This window comes from Cephus cinctus, unplaced genomic scaffold (assembly GCF_000341935.2).
Source record: "Cephus cinctus unplaced genomic scaffold, Ccin1 Ccin1_scaffold0805, whole genome shotgun sequence".
Taxonomy (NCBI): Eukaryota; Metazoa; Arthropoda; class Insecta; order Hymenoptera; family Cephidae; genus Cephus; species Cephus cinctus.
Genome location: NW_014333402.1, coordinates 316,002 through 334,921, shown reverse-complemented (window position 1 = coordinate 334,921; position 18,920 = coordinate 316,002). Strand labels below are relative to the sequence as shown.

Sequence of the window (18,920 nt, the reverse complement as noted above, 5' to 3'; positions counted from 1 at the left end):
AAAGAAAAAAATTTAAAAAAAAAAAAAAAAAAAAAAAAAATTGCGACAATTTTTGAAAAGAAAAAAAGTCACCACTCGTACACTCCGATTCACTGTCAATGACCAGCGGCGTGATTCAATTGTCATTGGATGACAGGTCCACCAGACATCAGCACAAATCACATTCACCGTAACCGATAGGACCGAATGAATTTCATGTAATTCCGTTGATCCGCAAAATTGATAATCTCGCGTTTCGCGAGGGACATAAAAGCTGAGCGTCGATTAGCCGAAGTGTCCTCGTGCGGCGTTCCCGTCGATGTTTATCTTTGTCCGTTCACACGAGTACAGCACAGTAGCATCGTCAGCACCATGATGGTTTTAAGGGTGTACCCTGAATAAAGCACCGTTCACAAGAAATTTTAGAGATACTTGGTCACGTGCACACCGACCGACTGGTCAGAGTCGAATACGGCGTAACGGCGTTATAATAATTCGTTACGCAACCGGAAGTACCAACCCAAGAAGTCTATGGGGAGTTTACTGAAATTTTTACGCGTGCCTCTCTCTCTCTCTCTCTCTCTCTCTCTCTCTCTCTTTCAGGCTGGAACTGCCGCGTGCTGGCTAAAAGGATAAAGGAAAGGCAGAGCGAAGGAGGAAGCCGCGTGTACGACGAAGGAAGCTGAACCCAAGTAAAAGGGAGAAAGAGCGAGAGCAGAAGACGCAGAGTGGGAAAACAGAGAGCCGATGCACGCCGACTGGGGATTAGAGTCGAGGACGGACGAGGGTAGGTCAGAGTTAAAAAGAATATCGTGTTGGCCGTGCTAAACTCGCGTCGTAACGTAGACCGGGCCGACGGAGGGAGACGGAGACGCGCAGAGCTCGTGGCTGTATCGACGCGAGCGCCGCTCGACTCGACGCCCAAACCGACGCCGATCCGCAGCTACCATCCACAACCCTCTGAAACGCGCAGTGGCCCTTCTCGACCCACCCAACCCTCTGCCGCCTATTGTCGTATTCGACTGTGCCCATGCTCCACGGGTTCCACGGGCTACACGGGCTACACGGGACTCTACGGGGTAGGACGTCTCAACTCTTTTCGATCAGACTTCCTTCCTTTCTTTTGGCTATCTTCTGTCATTCTTGCCGAGCCGAATACTTCGGCCTGGGGACTTTCGGGGTTGAGAACCTTTCGCTCGCTCCCATCTTCGGTGACGTCTATCCCAATAAGTCTCGGCCGACGGCCTGGAGAGGCGAAGCGTAAAGGAAATTCGTTTTAATTTCGAAACGGAGTCTTTCTTTTTACTTTTTTCTTTGTTTCCATTTTTTCTACTCGCGTGAGATAATGGCGCTGCTCGAGGCACGAGGACAAACACGGGGGATGGAGATGTGAGCCAGGGAAACGTTGAGTGGCTGTGCGGGGTTTTGTGGCAAAAAAATTAGGTTTCACTTTTGAGATTTAAACGCCCGAAGATTCACGCTGAAACATATTTATTTTATCAGGAATGTCGAAAATGAAGGTTATTGGATTTTTTTTTTAAACTTCCTGTCGAAGTTTTTAAGGAAGCTAAATCTGATATGATTTTCTAAATTTAAAATAGCATATGTGGTATATCGAAATTGGGCTTCATGAAAATAGAAATTGTTCTAATATTCTTTTTCATATGTTGTGCATAATGCGTCAGGGACACTCAAGGGGGTTGACGTAAGAAGAGAATTTCAAATTATTCGTCTCTGTGGAGGGAAAAAGTCTTTACGCAATTATTATTTCAAGACTGACGTTATACTATCTTAGGATTGGTATCCATGATAGTCCGTTCGCGGCTACTGCCCTAAAATTTATCCTCCATCTTTTTCACGCCTAACCCGTCCACCCCTCGTGGACGTGAACGCGACCACTTGAATGGAGCTTTTAGCTCAAGAGCTTTCCACTACACTTCTCCCTCAGCCACGCAGCAGGTGCCATCTAATGAGGAATTCCGGAGTCTCCCGGAATTACGTCTAAACTTCGTAAACCGAGCCCGTGATGATCCTGACTCCCGCACAGGGTAATCCTTCCGAATGAATTATTTTCTTTATCCGACAGAATTCTACATAGCACGCGGTATGAATTTATAATTAGACTCCTTACCCATCTCTGATTAAATATCAACAAAGCATTCAAGTAATTTACACTCGAGCGCTGAAACTTATGAAAGTTATAAACAGTCCTTCACTTAGGAATGACTTTCCATGAATATTCCAGAATATCATGCAAGAACGCAGAATACAGATGGAACGATGCTATGTAGACGCAAGAAAGGTATAGTATATTCGGGAGAGTGAATGAAGGTCCTTAGGAAAAAGATTAGCAAGGAAGAAAAAAAGGATGGAATTTGTCTTCTACCAGAAGATATGATCGATTGCGCCTCGTATCTATTTCTCCTTTTCTCCCGTTCGTTCAATATACCTGCGCTACGTTCTCGCATATGTATTTCTGTATCCCAGGCCGACCCGGCAGGTTCATCGATTTAGAACTAAATGATATACTGTGCTGCCGTACTTCGCAGAGAAAATAGGCTGTTACGCATTGTCTTTTCTGAGCATAAAATCTTTGTACCCACAGTCGATAAGGTAGGACTGTTCGAGTTACCGATCGTTGGATAAGTTTATGCGGAGAAACTGAAAAAGAATCAATCTACTTTACCCGGGGGGGTTAAGAACTTGTCGATTCCGCTTTCACCGACGGAAAAGTGCAGAAAAGAAAAAACAAGCAATATTCGATTTTTAAAGATAGACGCGTGTTACACGCGGTTGAACTACAAGTCTATTTGTGATACTAGGAGTGGAACTCGAACCTGCGATTGTCGGGACGCTCCAAATGAGCATCTGAACACTCTACCCACTGAGCCAGCAGCATAATTTATGGATGTTACTTTGATTGAAAATTATAATTACTGCGACTCGTCGGTAAGATAACTTCGTTGAAAAATAACAATAACATAGAAAAATCTATAATTCATAATGAAATTGTCATGAATATCGGAAAAAGTAATTTTCAACATCACCACCTTTTTCTATAAAATCTCTTTATATTCCAATTTCCATTGTCACGGGTTTCCAATTAATATACCATTGTACAAAAGTTCCTTTAAATCTCCCTGCAAATTCAATTTTCCTTTCCGCGTTCGACATATCACTATATCTAATAAAAGACGCGGAGTAATAACAGTTGTGACTTTCATAGCACAGAAAAATAAAAAAATAAAAATTACGTTCATTCACCCACAGCACTCATAATTTTCGTGGAAAAAAAAAAATAAAATAAAACGATAAAAACGTCTTAACCAATCCCTTAAAATTACAAAGAATAACGAAGCCCACAGGAACGCTTCGCCATGTCTTTCCAGTGAATCTACAAACTTTTAATCACCTTACTTCCCAAGCACTTCCGTAAACAAAATTGTGAAGCATGCGACGGACGTTACGTCCACGAATATTCGAAATTCATACACCCTTGCGATTACCTGGTTAAAAGTATTCAGCGTAAAGAGAAAATAAGAAAAAAACTTTAAGTACAGTAAAATAAAAATAAAAATATCAAACAAAAGAACGACGAGGCTTTTGTAAATCCGCAAGACCTGCACCCACGAGAACCACGAATATGGATCCTGGCTGCACCATACAAGACCGACCAAACTCATTTCAGCCACAAACTCTGAATTCGCCATTTACCAATGTACATACACTCTCGTCTCGAAATATCCGAATGTTTACCTCAAAAGATTTTTCAACATTTGGAAGAAAACAAGCCCTCCCACCTTTTCGTCTGCATCTCGTTCCACGTAAATCTGTATTACGTAACGTGACGTTCATACTAGTAGTCGTGGGCGAACTAAAACGGAAGTTTCTCAGCGGTTCAGGTTAATCGATAGGGTTTACTCGCGTTATACAAGCAGCAAGGGGAACTTGTGTGCTGTAGCGAGTAAACAAGCTTACGATACTTTAATCTGTAACAAGTAAGGTCGAGAATGCTTTTTCAATTTTTGACACAGGTACATTCTTTCATCAGGCTCCCTCGACCACAAACAGGGTTGCCACTTTTTCCCAATGTTATGAGCTTTGTCACATAAAGAATTCATAAGTTTAGGGAATACAAATAATTTTTCATCCCTTATATATATTTCATCCCTCCCCCCTCTAATCTCCTTCAAAAAGAGGCTGTAAACAAAGGCTACAATAGAAGACGAAACAAACCAGCATCGTTAATTACGACGAACAGGAACGAGTGTAGTGACGTAAACACGTGTTAAAATCCAACAGAAATTCTGCCCTTTGGTAGAAACTTTTTGGAGCTTGCGGTAAGCCAAATTATTCGCGAACGCGAGACAATGGGAGTTAGTGGGTCGAAATGAAAAGTACTCGATAACGGTACGGTAACGATTTCGTGTCAGGTATTCAGTGATGGTAGCGATCGATAGTATATTCTCGAAAATATTCGGTAAAGGGACGAATTACATTTTAATGCACATATAAAACGAAAGGAAATGTGATTAACGAATGTGAATGTGTGAATATGAGCTATTCTATTATTGTCAGCTTTTCGTTACGTCACAGTCGTCGTTTTGAATAATTAGTTACACAGTCGACAGCGTGTTATGCGAGTTACATGGGACGGTGTATAGTTCGAAATTTTTTATAATTTTGAAAATATATATGCAAATTTTGAAAATGCGTCACGCGTCATCGTAACCAATCTTCAGCCATGCGTGGCAAAACAGTGGCGTAAGGTACAGTGTAAGGTACGTTAGAATTAAAAGAAAAATTGAGTTCAAGTCTGTTTAATGTCTATAGGTACAAAGTGGAGGCTGAAGATACAAGATGCAGGGATATTAAAAGGAGATAAATGGGGATGGAAAACTGGTGTTATCATGAACATTGAAAAAATGAAAAAAAAAATTATGTATAAATAACGCCATATGTGGAGACTATTGCGAATCATCAATGGGTAATGATATAATTGTTAATTATATTATTGGCAATTAAGGCAACTGATAATAACATTTACACGCTAGACAGGTAGGTCAGGTGCGACGCCTAATCTGACGGAAAGCTGAAATTAAATTCTCTCTGACGTAATAGACGACATATCGAGGTATACTCGGTGGATGCAAGGACGCATTAGAGATTTCAGCAACCCCTGGACCATCCGAACGTACCGGATGCTGAACGATCGAAGGACAATGAGGTTCGTCAAGTGGACGGGCATTGTTGACGCAGTGGGTCATATATCATACAGCATGTATAATTGCCGATAGCCAGAAAAAAAGTAAATAATTGGTAAAAAGAGGCTTTTGAAAATAATTTTGAGAATCGAAATGAAAATAATCTGGTTCGACGAAGCCAAGGAGCCAACAAGCCAACAATGATGACGGGATTACTGGCAGTAACGATCATAACGTGAATAACAATTTGAAAATTTTTTTATTACAAAAATTTAGTATCCAAAGGTCAACCGTAACGGTGGATTTCGTTTGGATGGGATTCTTCATGATTTCGTGGCACGAGATGATTTTGATAAAAGAAATTTTACACTGGTACAAATTAGTACACGTATTAGAAAATTATGCGTAGTCTGTTATTATCGTGGGTCCATATTCACCAACTGTATATATTTCATGGGTAGCCCATCTGCCCTGAATCATCGTGTATTCAGGCACATGACTGTGATCCAATTCGGAAATGCCTTGGGTATTAATCATCCGGTCCGTTGAATTCGTATGGTCGAGTGCGTGTAGTTGAGCCGTGCTTAAAAGATGGAGGAAGCGCGTCGTGTTCGCGTAGTGACGTAGGCGATAGGACTGATGGGATTTACAAGTAGAATTTGTGCCGGTACATTTGTAAAGGCAAGTTGAGCTGCTCGTGAGAACCGAAGCGGCGACTAAGGGTGTGACTTGAGTTCGGGTGACTTTTAATTAATATTTTAGAAGTAGTTGAATCCGACTAGAGGTAGTTGATAAAGGCGCAAGGGCGGCTGATAAAGTAAATCTTTTTTTTTCACGAGTGTACCCACGGGCTCGTAACGAGCTTAAATATTTACGATGTACCGTACAAAGGAATGCCCGGGAAAATTCAAAATGTTTACGTGAAAAGAAAGTTGAACTTTTACGCGAGTATCGTGACTGTCTCGTGAACGCGTCTTCGTCTATGCGTCATTGCGTGCGATCCATTTGGCAGCAATTCAGGCGAGGTGCTTGGTTGGGCGAGTGGCCGATGTCTCATCGTGCTACCTAAATAATTCATGGAGTTCGAGAAGCGTTTGGATACGTAATAAGCTGAAGCTTTCGTAGACGCGAGCCGTCATCGAAAATATAGTAGAGCTTGAACCAAAAGTAAAATCGCTCTTTTAGGCTCGACGTGAATCAAAATTCTACCCTCGTTTATGTTCCTTTGGCTGGTATCTCAAGGCTGTTCGAAATAGAAGTAGTTTCTCGCTCGTGTTTATTTACCTTTTTTATTTGGAAATTTCGTGAACGTACGAGCCTGATTAAAAGAAAATTTTCAAAGTCGTACAACTTTTTGATTAAATGTCTTTAATAAAAGTTTGGAAAAAAAAAAGGTGGATTTGATACTTCAAGGAAAGTTATAGAGAAAGCATTTTTTTTATTTCGCAGAAACGAACTGTGGGTGAACTGTGGGTGGGAGGGAATGCCTTGGGCTGGTTTTTTTTTTTTTAGGAAAGTCTCAATTTTTTTAGACGAATCGCATGTCGTGTTAATCTCTTGCTACATTTTTTTTTTATACATAACGTGATAATTCGAGATACAATTTTTCAAAGTAATTATAAAGCGTTATCATCAGTCTGGTATGCATCCGAGGGCTTTTGGCTTTGCCAAAATGGCAATCGCATGCGAGCTTTTTTTTTTGGAAAATTTCCAAAAGCACGAAGAACCTCGGTAACCAGGCTCGTTGAAAGCGAAAAGCCAACGAGTGACGTACGCCAACTCGTAGGTGTCGTTGATTTGCAAAATTTATGTTGACGGCAAACAAAATTTGCTAAATTAACCGTCGAGATTTCGACTCATCAATGTTTAACCATCGTGTGATTTCATTTCGAAAAAATTATGCCGACTTTGAATTACACAGGAATTTGAAAATTTTATGATGGCCAATGCAAATCTATTTAAAGCGTTCTCTTACCATCTTTCACGAGAGCGTGGTACGTTATCGGTGCCATGACGAAAATTTTGAAAGCATCAAATATTCAAGACGTTCCTTGACTTAAGGCGCAAAAGTTTTATCCTCGACGCGCTCGTATACCGAAATACTAATTTTCGAATAAAACCAAATTTTACTGCAAAAGACAAATGACGTTCGCCAAATCAATTCCGTCTGATTATATAAATATTTCACGAGGAACGAGCAATAAGTTTTTCCTTTTGTACCGTAAGTAAGAAAAAAAATTACAAAAAAAAAAAGAAACCCTTTTACTCGATTAACCATAAATCACATTTTTATAACGGTATCCGAAAGAGCCTTCGTGCCAAAGCTATTACGTCATCGCAACGAAGAAAAATCTCATTTCGATTCGTCGGAATTCCCGAAGTATCAAGACCACCGTAAAAAAGGACTGGAAAGCTCGCAGTATTACGTGAAGTACCCAGCATCATGTCAAAAGACCCCAGTTCAGTAATTACGGATATCTGAATCGCATGAGATACGCATATATACCGTTAACGAAGCAACGAAGAAAAGCAGTCAACATGCTTTCCCTTTGCTGTGCTTTACAGTGAAGAATGAAAAATAAATACAGACTCAAAATCGTCGTCCGTGTACCAACGAGTCATTTAGTAAAGTTGTAAAAACGAAAATTAAGCATAAAAGAACATTGTCTGCAAGTCTCGTCCGAAGAAAAGAAAGCCTTTAAGAAATGACGAGCAACATAGCCGAGAGCCGGGCTGACGTTAATTTTGAGGGGTTCTGTATCCGCCGGTGGCACGTAGGGCCGTTCAATATTGTAGGCATCTGAGCGTGTTGGGCAAAGGAAGACAGTGGTAGAGTGACAAAGAGAGCGGAGGGGTTTAAGAGGAGCGAGGGACGTTGCATAGGGTGCAAATCCTTCGGGATCCAAAGGGAGAGTCGCCTTTGTGATCTTATTAATAAAACGGACGAGGGACGTGGCGCAGGAGATTCACAGAGACCAGGCTTCCCAGAGGATTTTGCTAAAAATATAAATAAACTTTATGAACAAAAATTTTATTCCACGTTATCGTCTTGCAGTATTCTTCCTTCTTTTTTTTTTTTCTCACTCCTTATACACCGGGATAAGCAGAAGGGAGAAAGAGAAACGATTAGAGAAACCGATCTAATCTCATTCTCTGGCAATGAATTTGCCAAAGTAAAGAGAATGGCAAGCTCTCAAAAGTCCTGCTCTGATTTTACCACAAATTAAGGGCAAGACGTCCGAATCATTTTTCATTTACCACGTCGCCATAAAATCGATATCCACCGTTATTCGAATTTCGAATTACGAATGGCTGATATAGCTGATTGATTGATTTCTGTATTTATAATCGATAAGAGAACACGCGCGATTAGCTGTGCCCTGTGTCGAATTTGGAATTTGTTCTATGTATGACATGAGTAAAATCAAAAGGATATATATATATATATATATATACATATGCCAAAAAATATTATACGTAAATTTCAATAAAAAATTTTGGGTATACGTGCCATACGCATAAAATGATAAGGGTCGCGTGTCCCGTGACCCCTGGGTCATGACGATGGAGGAGAACCGAGAGATTTTTATTTTCAGGAAAATGTGGATTTTTCGTTAGCAAAAATTTCAGGACGTTCATGTCCCTTGTTTTTGTTCTCGTTGCGCACGATGCTTGATGCTTCTGTATTTGCTGCGTTTATACTCGCCGAGACGACAGTACCAGAAATTATTCAGAGCCGAGTTACCCGACGTATAATAATTTATTTATTCGCAATGGTACTGGAGATGTTCGCTTGAGACTTTATACCTGAATTCGTATGAGTCAAACGTTTTTCAGCGACTTTGAGAAAATTCGCAAATGAAATTTCGTATTTCGACGATACGTGTCCGTGATGCCTACGTACATAGGCGTACACACATATATTTTGTATTCTATTTTCGCGAACTATCCGTTCGACCTAGTGCGGGTCAAGTGAGTCAATCAATACGTTCAGCGGTTATTTGCATTAAGCTGTCATTGTCGTGGGATCTGATTTTATGAAACATATGATGAAACGGGGGAAAAAATGTGCAAAATGTAAAAGAAACCTATTATATCGAATAAAAATTGATACCAGTCATTTCTCGGCATTCGTTTACCTTGCACCCCTGTTTATTTTAGCAATCGGCGACCGTAAAAACGTTCAGCCCACAGTTCGCTAATGTAAATTTACCATAACTGTGGTGTTTTCATAAACGCGGGAATTTCAAATATATCCCCAGCGGTATTCTGCAGTGAAATTACGTTAAAGATATTTTAAGGTGATTGTAAAGCACCACAAAAAATTTATATAGATGCTACACATATACTGCGTGTAGTTAACATCAATTTTCCCCGTGCTTCGAATACTGTACGGTTAACGGCATCCATATGGCAGCCAGGCAATGTTGATAACTTTACGAACCTCAATGTTAAAAGTGCACTTAAACGCAAGGTATCGGTAAATACTTGCGAAGGGTATACGATATAATAATTTTGAAAAACTTTTTACACCGTCATTTTGGCTTTCGATCAATTCGAAAATTCAGCCTTCAATATCGCGACGATCGATGTAAAATAATATGCCCATCCTGGCACTCATTTAATTTTTTATGACATTAAGGAAATAAATTGCAAATTACAAGTATATCCATATTCGTACATTACATTTATCCCAATAATAATTTCTATAAAAATCCAACGCTTCCCATCCAACCTACTGATAACTGTCGTAAATAAACTCACGTGCACGAGTAGATGCATACAATTAAGTAGCAGGGACAAAACTCACCTGAAACAAAAAAAAAAAGCAATAATTAGTCAAAAAATTAACAGAAACATTTTTTTTAATTATTTGCCATAGTCCCCACACGAATCATCCGACACAATCGTGGAACGTTCCTGAAATCTTGTTTTTCTCAACAATGCATCTTGCGCATGATGCAATTTTTCACAAAACATTCCGAAGTAACACAAGAATTATAGCGTAAGCGTTCCCAGCTGGAATTGTACGCGTTGCAGCGTGAAATGTCGCAGTGGAAAACAAAGTCAAAAAAAAAGACAGGTTGCGGACTATGAAATTTATAATCTCTATGTCTCACGTGCTATACGTACCTACCGAATAAGTCACAGTCCACCCGAACGTATCCAAGATGTACAAACACAACGTCACTTATATATATTTACGAAAAAAAAATTCCTTTCGTCATTCCAAAGGAAATTTCGTTTCCATAGCATTCATCGTTGTCATTCCACGCATAATTGTATACGCGAGTCAAAGCAGTCCAAAGGACTCGTGGATATTAATGAGTTCGAAGCGAATAAATAATTCAGCGTTTCCATGGTTTCCAGCTTGTTAGTCGCGCATGCGCAATACCGGATTGGTTACGGAACGTCAGGTTGCGCTCGTAGTCAACGTCCTGGTAATAAGGTATGAAACACGTTTTTGGCATGCGTAGTCAAAATGACAAAGATAAAGCTATTTTCTATGAATCTATGACTACGTAACGATATAATTTACTGAAAAAATATGTAATGACAGACCATTCGATATCCGGTACAGAAATATACGTCGCTCTTAAAGATCGTTTGAATTTTGCGTTACGCGTAAAAATTTATGTGGACGCTCGTCCGATCGTAATCACGAGGAAGGAAAAGACTTCCAGTGAATCAACGGATCGACAGAGTGAGGATCCACTTGAGAAACATGGAACTTATCTGGTAGCTGCATTCGCTTGATAAGAGCTTCATGCGTGCTTGGGCAAAGCGGAAAATTGGAGCTGCCTTGTCGGCCGGCAGTGTTTATTCGTCGAAGTATACCAACGAGCGAGCAACTTTTATGGGCTTTAATTAACGATAAACATTCTTCTACTTGGACGAGTCGTCTTCATTTTTTTTTTCTTTTCGATTAATTAATTCGATCTTCTCTGAACGAACCAAAAATATTTTGCCTCGTATATCCCGTTAACTTCGTTACTTGGACGAAATAGAAATGTGACGATTAATAAAAGGCGGATATACATGCTTTTATGCAAATTTTGCAAAAAGGACTTCTATCCCGTATGAGGGTGCTGATACACGTATGTTGGCAGCTTTTTTCATTATCGGAAGGTGCTGTCGAGGAATGTGTGTCAGTGGTTCGAAATATTCGTTCGGGCGTTTTCCTGGAGGCGTCATTCCGAAATTATGAACAAGGGAGTCTCTGGCACTGATAAAATTGCAAAAGCGAATCGAGGTGTAAAGCGACTCCTGAGATTGAAACCTTCTCATTTAAAGGGTTCACACGTTTCTTGTTAAAAAAAAATTCAAAAATTCCAATTTTTCTCAAAATTACAACTGTTTGACGAGAATTTAGGAGGATAAGAATTTCAATATAAATACACAAGCTTCTTCGAGGCAGAGTACGCTAAAACGAAGATAATGGGAAAATAAAAAATTTGATACTTAATCACTCAAACAGGAATATCACGTTTACCGAATGCCAAGTAATCTGAGGATCAAAATTCTTTTGCACTTTCGGGCCCCTTGCGAGCGCCGATTAAATTGTCAGTTTAAGTAATCAATAACACTTCGAAGGTACGACGCGTTTTAATTAGCTAATGCACCAAGAAAGTCTTGCTGCACGTACATACGAAATAAGACCTACAATGAAAATAATAGGATTATGAAGCTTTTGAGATTTGGGGAGATGAAAGCGTTAAAAAAGATTTTAAAAATATAAATTCTCATAGCGTCTCTCCGTTTCGTGTTTTACGGCACAAGGCTAAACGATTGTCACAAAGTAACAATCTCCAAAGTCGTAACATGCCCAACCGAGTGTTTTGGGGGTCCGGCATGTTAGCCCCCCATAATTCGAAAATTCCGATTTCGTTGTTTTGAGTTTTTCTACGATTGTTCTATATTGTTCCAGAAAAACAAGTTTCTCAATTCAAATTTATAGCGGTGATGCGCAAAAATCAGTTTCTTACCGGAACCCCCCATTTACGGAAAATCAAAGTTTTTTTTGTTGCTCCAGCTTGTTCTAGATTGTTCCAGGTTGTTCTTGGCTTTTCTGGGTTGCTCCAGGTTGATCAGGTAGGACAGACACGCAAAACCAGGGAAACACTGGAAAAGCTGAGGAGGACGAACGCTCTTAGAATAGCATGTGGATATAGGACCATTTCGAACGATTTCCAGATTATTCCAGGTTGTTCCTGCTTGTTCTAGGTTCTCCTAGGTTTTCTTAGGGTTTTGTAGGTTTTCGTAGGTTTTCGTAGGTTTACGTAGGTTTTCGTAGGTTTTCGTAGGTTTTCGTAGGTTGTCTTAGGTTGCTCCAGGTTGTTCCAGGATGATCAGGTAGGACGGACACGTAAAACCAGGGAAACACTGGGAAAGCTGAGGAGGACGAACGCTCTTAGAATAGCATGTGGATGTATGACCATTTCGAATGATTTTCAAGTTATTCCAGCTTGTTCTAGGTTCTCCTAGGTTATTCTAGGTTTTCCTAGGTTTTCGTAGGTTTTCGTAGGTTTACGTAGGGTTTCGTAGGTTTACGTAGGTTTTCGTAGGTTGTTCCAGGATGATCAGGTAGGACAGACACGTAAAACCAGGGAAAAACTGGAAAAGCTGAGGAGGACGACCGCTCTTAGAATAGCATGTGGATATAGGACCATTTCGAACGATTTCCAGATTATTCCAGGTTGTTCCTGCTTGTTCTAGGTTCTCCTAGGTTTTCTTAGGGTTTTGTAGGTTTTCGTAGGTTTTCGTAGGTTTTCGTAGGTTTTCGTAGGTTTTCGTAGGTTTTCGTAGGTTGTCTCAGGATGATCAGGTAGGACGGACACGTAAAACCAGGGAAACACTGGGAAAGCTGAGGAGGACGAACGCTCTTAGAATAGCATGTGGATATAGGACCATTTCGAACGATTTCCAGATTATTCCAGGTTGTTCCTGCTTGTTCTAGGTTCTCCTAGGTTTTTTTTAGGTTTTCCTATGTTTTCCTAGGTTTTCTTAGGGTTCTGTAGGTTTTCGTAGGTTTTCGTAGGTTGCTCCAGGTTGTTCCAGGATGATCAGGTAGGACGGACACGTAAAACCAGGGAAACACTGGGAAAGCTGAGGAGGACGAACGCTCTCAGAATCGCATGTGGATGTAGGACCATTTCGAATGATTTTCAGGTTATTCCAGCTTGTTCTAGGTTCTCCTAGGTTATTCTAGGTTTTCCTAGGTTTTCGTAGGTTGTCCTAGGTTGCTCCAGGTTGTTCCAGGACGATCAGGTAGGACAGACACGTAAAACCAGGGAAACACTGGGAAAGCTGAGGAGGACGAACGCTCTCAGAATCGCATGTGGATGTAGGACCATTTCGAATGATTTTCAGGTTATTCCAGCTTGTTCTAGGTTCTCCTAGGTTATTCTAGGTTTTCCTAGGTTTTCGTAGGTTGTCCTAGGTTGCTCCAGGTTGTTCCAGGACGATCAGGTAGGACAGACACGTAAAACCAGGGAAACACTGGGAAAGCTGAGGAGGACGAACGCTCTCAGAATCGCATGTGGATGTAGGACCATTTCGAATGATTTTCAGGTTATTCCAGCTTGTTCTAGGTTCTCCTAGGTTATTCTAGGTTTTCCTAGGTTTTCGTAGGTTGTCCTAGGTTGCTCCAGGTTGTTCCAGGACGATCAGGTAGGACAGACACGTAAAACCAGGGAAACACTGGGAAAGCTGAGGAGGACGAACGCTCTCAGAATCGCATGTGGATGTAGGACCATTTCGAATGATTTTCAGGTTATTCCAGCTTGTTCTAGGTTCTCCTAGGTTATTCTAGGTTTTCCTAGGTTTTCGTAGGTTGTCCTAGGTTGCTCCAGGTTGTTCCAGGACGATCAGGTAGGACAGACACGTAAAACCAGGGAAACACTGGGAAAGCTGAGGAGGACGAACGCTCTCAGAATCGCATGTGGATGTAGGACCATTTCGAATGATTTTCAGGTTATTCCAGCTTGTTCTAGGTTCTCCTAGGTTATTCTAGGTTTTCCTAGGTTTTCGTAGGTTGTCCTAGGTTGCTCCAGGTTGTTCCAGGATGATCAGGTAGGACGGACACGTAAAACCAGGGAAACACTGGGAAAGCTGAGGAGGACGAACGCTCTTAGAATAGCATGTGGATGTATGACCATTTCGAATGATTTCCAGGTTATTCCAGCATGTTCTAGGTTGTTCTAGGTTTTTTTAGGTTGTTTTAGGTTTTCCGAGGTTTTTCTTTTTTTTTTAGGTTTTTCTAAGTTTTCCTAGGTTCTGGGTCTATCGATGATTGTTCTAGATTTGTATAGCGATCGGATAATAGCAACTAACTTAGAACAATGTAGAACAAGATTCGAAATCGGAACTATACAATGTAGAACGATTTTATATGTAAAAAACGTTTTTTTCATCCCATTCGAGTATTCTTCACTTAGCGGTACTAATATTTCGGAACAATATTTAAAACAACTAGAACAACTGGGAACAAATAAAAAACGTTTGATTTTCCATAAATGGGGGGTTCCGTTAAAAAACTGTGTTTCCCGCCTCACCGCTACAAATTTCAATTGAGAAACTAGTTTTTCTGGAACATTATAGAACAAACTTAGAACAACCCAGAACAAACAACGGAACCGGAATTTTCGAGTTATGGGGGACTAACTTCCCAGACCCGTGTTTTGGACGATACGAGTGAATAAGATAAAAGGTAAGAGTAACAAATGATAAAACGAGAGAAAACCGCAATTTCCTTCTAAAGTCTTGTACCCACCTTCTTTTCCTAGGAAACCAAATTTCTCGATATATTTGAACTGGGACAAACTTTTTCTCCTTTAGACCTCTTCAAAGAATTTCCTTTCTTTGACACGAAAATAAGATTGTACAATAAATCTCAATAATACCGGATTTAGTGTATGACGTACGTCGACGTACGATACACGTGCTTTTCGAATATACAGCCTGTGGTTGATTCTGAATTTCAAAAGAATCAAATACCGGGACCACGCTGAAGTCTCGTCGTTGGAAATCAAAGTATAGTAATATATCAATATATCCTTGTGAATATTTCGGCATGGTCCATCAATCACATTAGCTAAAAACCTGTTAAGGAGCTTTCTGTAGAAATTGGTCTAACCAGACGTCCCCTTGTCATCCAACACAATCAATTTCATTACTTTGGACACTGTGAACCCGTGGACGATAAGTTATGCCTAACGGATACCTTAACATTGTCATCAGGGTCTTATGTCCAAACGTTAATTTCGACCTGGTGCCCGAAAGAGACCCAACCATGAACACGAACAATATAACCGGAAATTATTCTGATATCGAAACCCTGTTGTTTTCGATAATACATCAAGCATCCCTGGGCGCAATAAAAATAAAATTATGACGAAAAAGGAACAGATTCCCATCATGGAAAGAAAAAAAAATAAATACAAATATAAAGGAAAATAATTTTTGCCATCGGATGCTGCGTTGGTAACGCTACTTGTTTGTTTCTTTGACTAGTTTACTAGTCATGGCAGTGAAGACAAGGATTTATTGTGATACTCCTAACTCAGTTGTTAATGGCATAAACAGTATTAGACTCTATATTCCCCTTAACTATATCTAATGCAGTAGACGATATTTGCAGTGGACTGAGAGAATTCATTGACCAGAAGATCGCACAGATCCTAAAGTTCCTATCTCGAGTCAACAACCATCAGAACTCTGTATATACTAGGATTTGGCATATAATCTTCAGATTCAGTTCAGTCGTTATGTACGCGAGATAGAGCAGAGGTAGATATAACCAAGTACCTAAGCACATGCTTTCGTAGAAAGCTGAGGTATCTAATTGGGCTCTTACGTAAATCCAGCCGTTAGACGCAATTAACCGAATTGAACAATAAATATTATTGCCGAGGTCGTGAATCCTTTGGAAATAATTTGTGAAATGACCTGTAGAGTCTCGAGGTGAATAAGACGATAGAGACCCTTCGGATACGTCATCACCGTACCATGAAAATTCTTTGATTGTACGATCGACCCTGGGAACATTTTAATGATCGCAGATTTGTATTACTTGAATTTCGTGCATGAAATTATCGTTGCGTTACGTCATCCGCAGTTAAGAAACTTTTACGTGATCCTTTCTCCAGCGACCCGACAGTGGTGCTTGGGAGTTACTTTTGGAGCTCGTTGTTGATCCTCGAGATTAATATTAATCCATAAAAGCAAATAAGTACTGGACGTTTTGTCTACTCACTCTAAAAAGACCTCGGACTCGCTTCTGGGCAAGACCAGCCTCGGCAAGACGACGGCCTTCTTCCTTCGGGTCTTCAGGCTCTGAATGCTGAACTGCTGAAAGTCCGGAGCCTGCATGGGCGAGTGAGGGCTCAGGATCGTGATCTTCCTGTCACTGCCACCGGGGCTGGTGAGCGAGAAGACACCCAAGGGAGGCGGAAGACTCAAGTGCTGAGGAAGCTTCCGTTCGAGGCCGGTATTTGCAAAGAGTCCCCTCCTGACCTCAGCGTTGAGGCTTTCCTCCCGATGAAGATTTTCACTGCTGCGCGACTCCACCGTAACGACCTTCCTCACGTCCCTCCTCGAGGACGTCAGGAAGCTGCGATAGTGGCTCTTCGAGGCTACGTGGGTCTCCGAGGATGACGAAAGAGACTCGAGAGACCTGGAATCCTCGCTGTAACGCTCGTCGGCACTTAAAAAGTTTCTCGAGGTCCTCAAGCTCTCCATCGACCTCGCGGAGACCTGGCCGCTTCCTGGAGTCAGTAGATGCTGCTGTCTAGGTATATTCTTCACTTCCGGTTCGTACTCCTCCTGACTCGAGCTCGACTGCGGACTCCTGTTGCTCGACATGAACAGTCCCACCCTGGACCCACTGTACCTCGAGGTCGTACGGACGCTGCTCTCGGCAGCCGACCCTGACGCGTTCACCAGGATCTTGGCGGTGCTTTTGTGCTGGACCTTTGCTTCGCTCACGTTCACCTCCAGCTGAGCCCTGGACACTTCACTGGCTGCTGGTACTTCCTGGTGGGAGGTGCTTGCTTTCCCAGAAATACGATTTCCCAACTCGTCGGTAACGATGGGCTCAGAGTCCTCGTCCTCGGGGATGTTCTCCACCTCGTTCTCCGACGTGCACTCCACGGTGTCCGATTCCTCGGCTGAGCTCTGCTCGGCGATCGTCTTACTCCCCGAGGTAACCCTCCTCGAGGTTGTTTTACGCACATACTTATTCACGAGGGTGACGGCCTCCCGCATATCCTCGGTCTCCTCTTCCTCCATTGTCGACGCACTGCTTCGCGCTTTCCGATTAAAGTTCTCGTCGCTCTATAACGAGCCGAGTGAAGTGCCTCAGCACCAGGACGACCGACGGCAAGGAAAAGGGTACCCAATCCGCTGTGTCGTTCGGGACAACCAAGAGCAAACGGACGGAACGTTAAGCAATTCGTCAGAAAATCATTTGTAGGCCTTCGCGTTGCGTCCTCGGGTATCTCTCGGACGAGCCAGAGTCAGGCCGGCATGGAAAGCTTTACTCGTCGCCTATGGCTTCTCGGACCCGTATTAACGCGAGACAGCCAATCTTCGCTGTTCGGGTGACAGGCGTCATCGAAATCGTCAGAACAGAACTGACCGTCTCATACGTCCATTTTTTCGGGACGTTGACATCTTCGCTAGCCGCTGCTCCCCTCTAGCGGACAAGTCGGGAAGTCGAGCTTGGCTGAAAATTAATAAACTTGGTCGAAACAAATAACGATCTCTCGATCAACGAACGCTCGGAGTCATCGTGTTCTCTTATATGCACATTTCAATGTTAAATTTCACTCATAAATCGTCAACTGACGTCTATCTTTTTTTTTTCACCTAACCCAACGCTACGACCTTGCACTTAACCACGGCATAGCGTGTTCGCCATCATTCGATAAGACGAACCCCATTGCCTCGTAACCATCAACTCATTGCACCTAGATCGCCCAGCCGACGAGGTCGGCAATAATTTTGACGATCATCAAAAATTTACACCATGTACATTTCACTCTCACGCATTCCTGCGGGATTCCCCGTATCTTGTTTCCTGTTTTTCCTTTTTTCAACCAGCCCCCACAGGAAACCAACGGTCGATTGCTGTATCGCGTGTTTCTCGTTAACTTGTCACTTACGCAACCAACAGCCGATCGCGATAGTTTCTCACCACAATTTCGTCAACCTTCACCTTTACCCTTTATCCCTCCTCGACCCCTCACGATTAAACCCCACGTACCGTTTGCTCACGCTCGCTCGCCCTTCGAGCCATTTCACAGAGCCATTGCACTCCGAATACTTTCAGTCTCGAGCGAGTATCACACTGCGCTCTCGGCGGTTACAACGAGATTCTTGGGTCGCGTCTATACTTAGCACCAGCCAACTTCACGCGGAACAAGACCTCGCGCTATGAGTCAGCCTATTCACGCGGAATGATCGTATTCTCGACAAAAATTTTACAACCCATCCGGTCGTTAAAACGTCCATTCGCGGTACTTCCGCCCGCGAACTTGCTAACTGCCCGCAATTCGTTCTCGCGACTAGGGCGCCCTTCGTCTTTTCACTCGAATTGGGTCTCCTCTCCCGATTCTCCGTTCGCCCCTGACGTATCATCCCTGTCAACGTCACTTCCAATAAAGACTGTATACCCATAGTCCGACGTGTCTTTGATCTCGCGCTGTGGCGAAAAGAAGCCTGGAGCCAACCTCGAGG

The 18,920-nt window shown here is 42.0% G+C and overlaps 1 protein-coding gene across 9 annotated transcripts in view; it reads right to left on the bottom strand.

Moving 5' to 3' along the window:
- Positions 1 to 18,920, bottom strand: part of LOC107270594 (cAMP-specific 3',5'-cyclic phosphodiesterase) — a 222,580-nt gene that overhangs the window by 90,378 nt on the left and 113,282 nt on the right. For 2 of the 9 annotated variants that reach the window (XM_025087951.1, XM_025087952.1), the window contains exon 1: positions 16,438 to 17,891. The exons of 4 other annotated variants lie outside the window; for them this stretch is intronic. In XM_025087951.1, the coding sequence (XP_024943719.1) occupies positions 16,438 to 17,471 (1,034 nt within the window). In that variant the 5' untranslated portion in view covers positions 17,472 to 17,891. Of the gene's footprint in view, positions 1 to 16,437; positions 18,511 to 18,920 lie in introns of those variants that run through there. 3 more of the 9 variants (XM_015745736.2, XM_015745738.2, XM_025087950.1) reach the window with 3 other exon arrangements.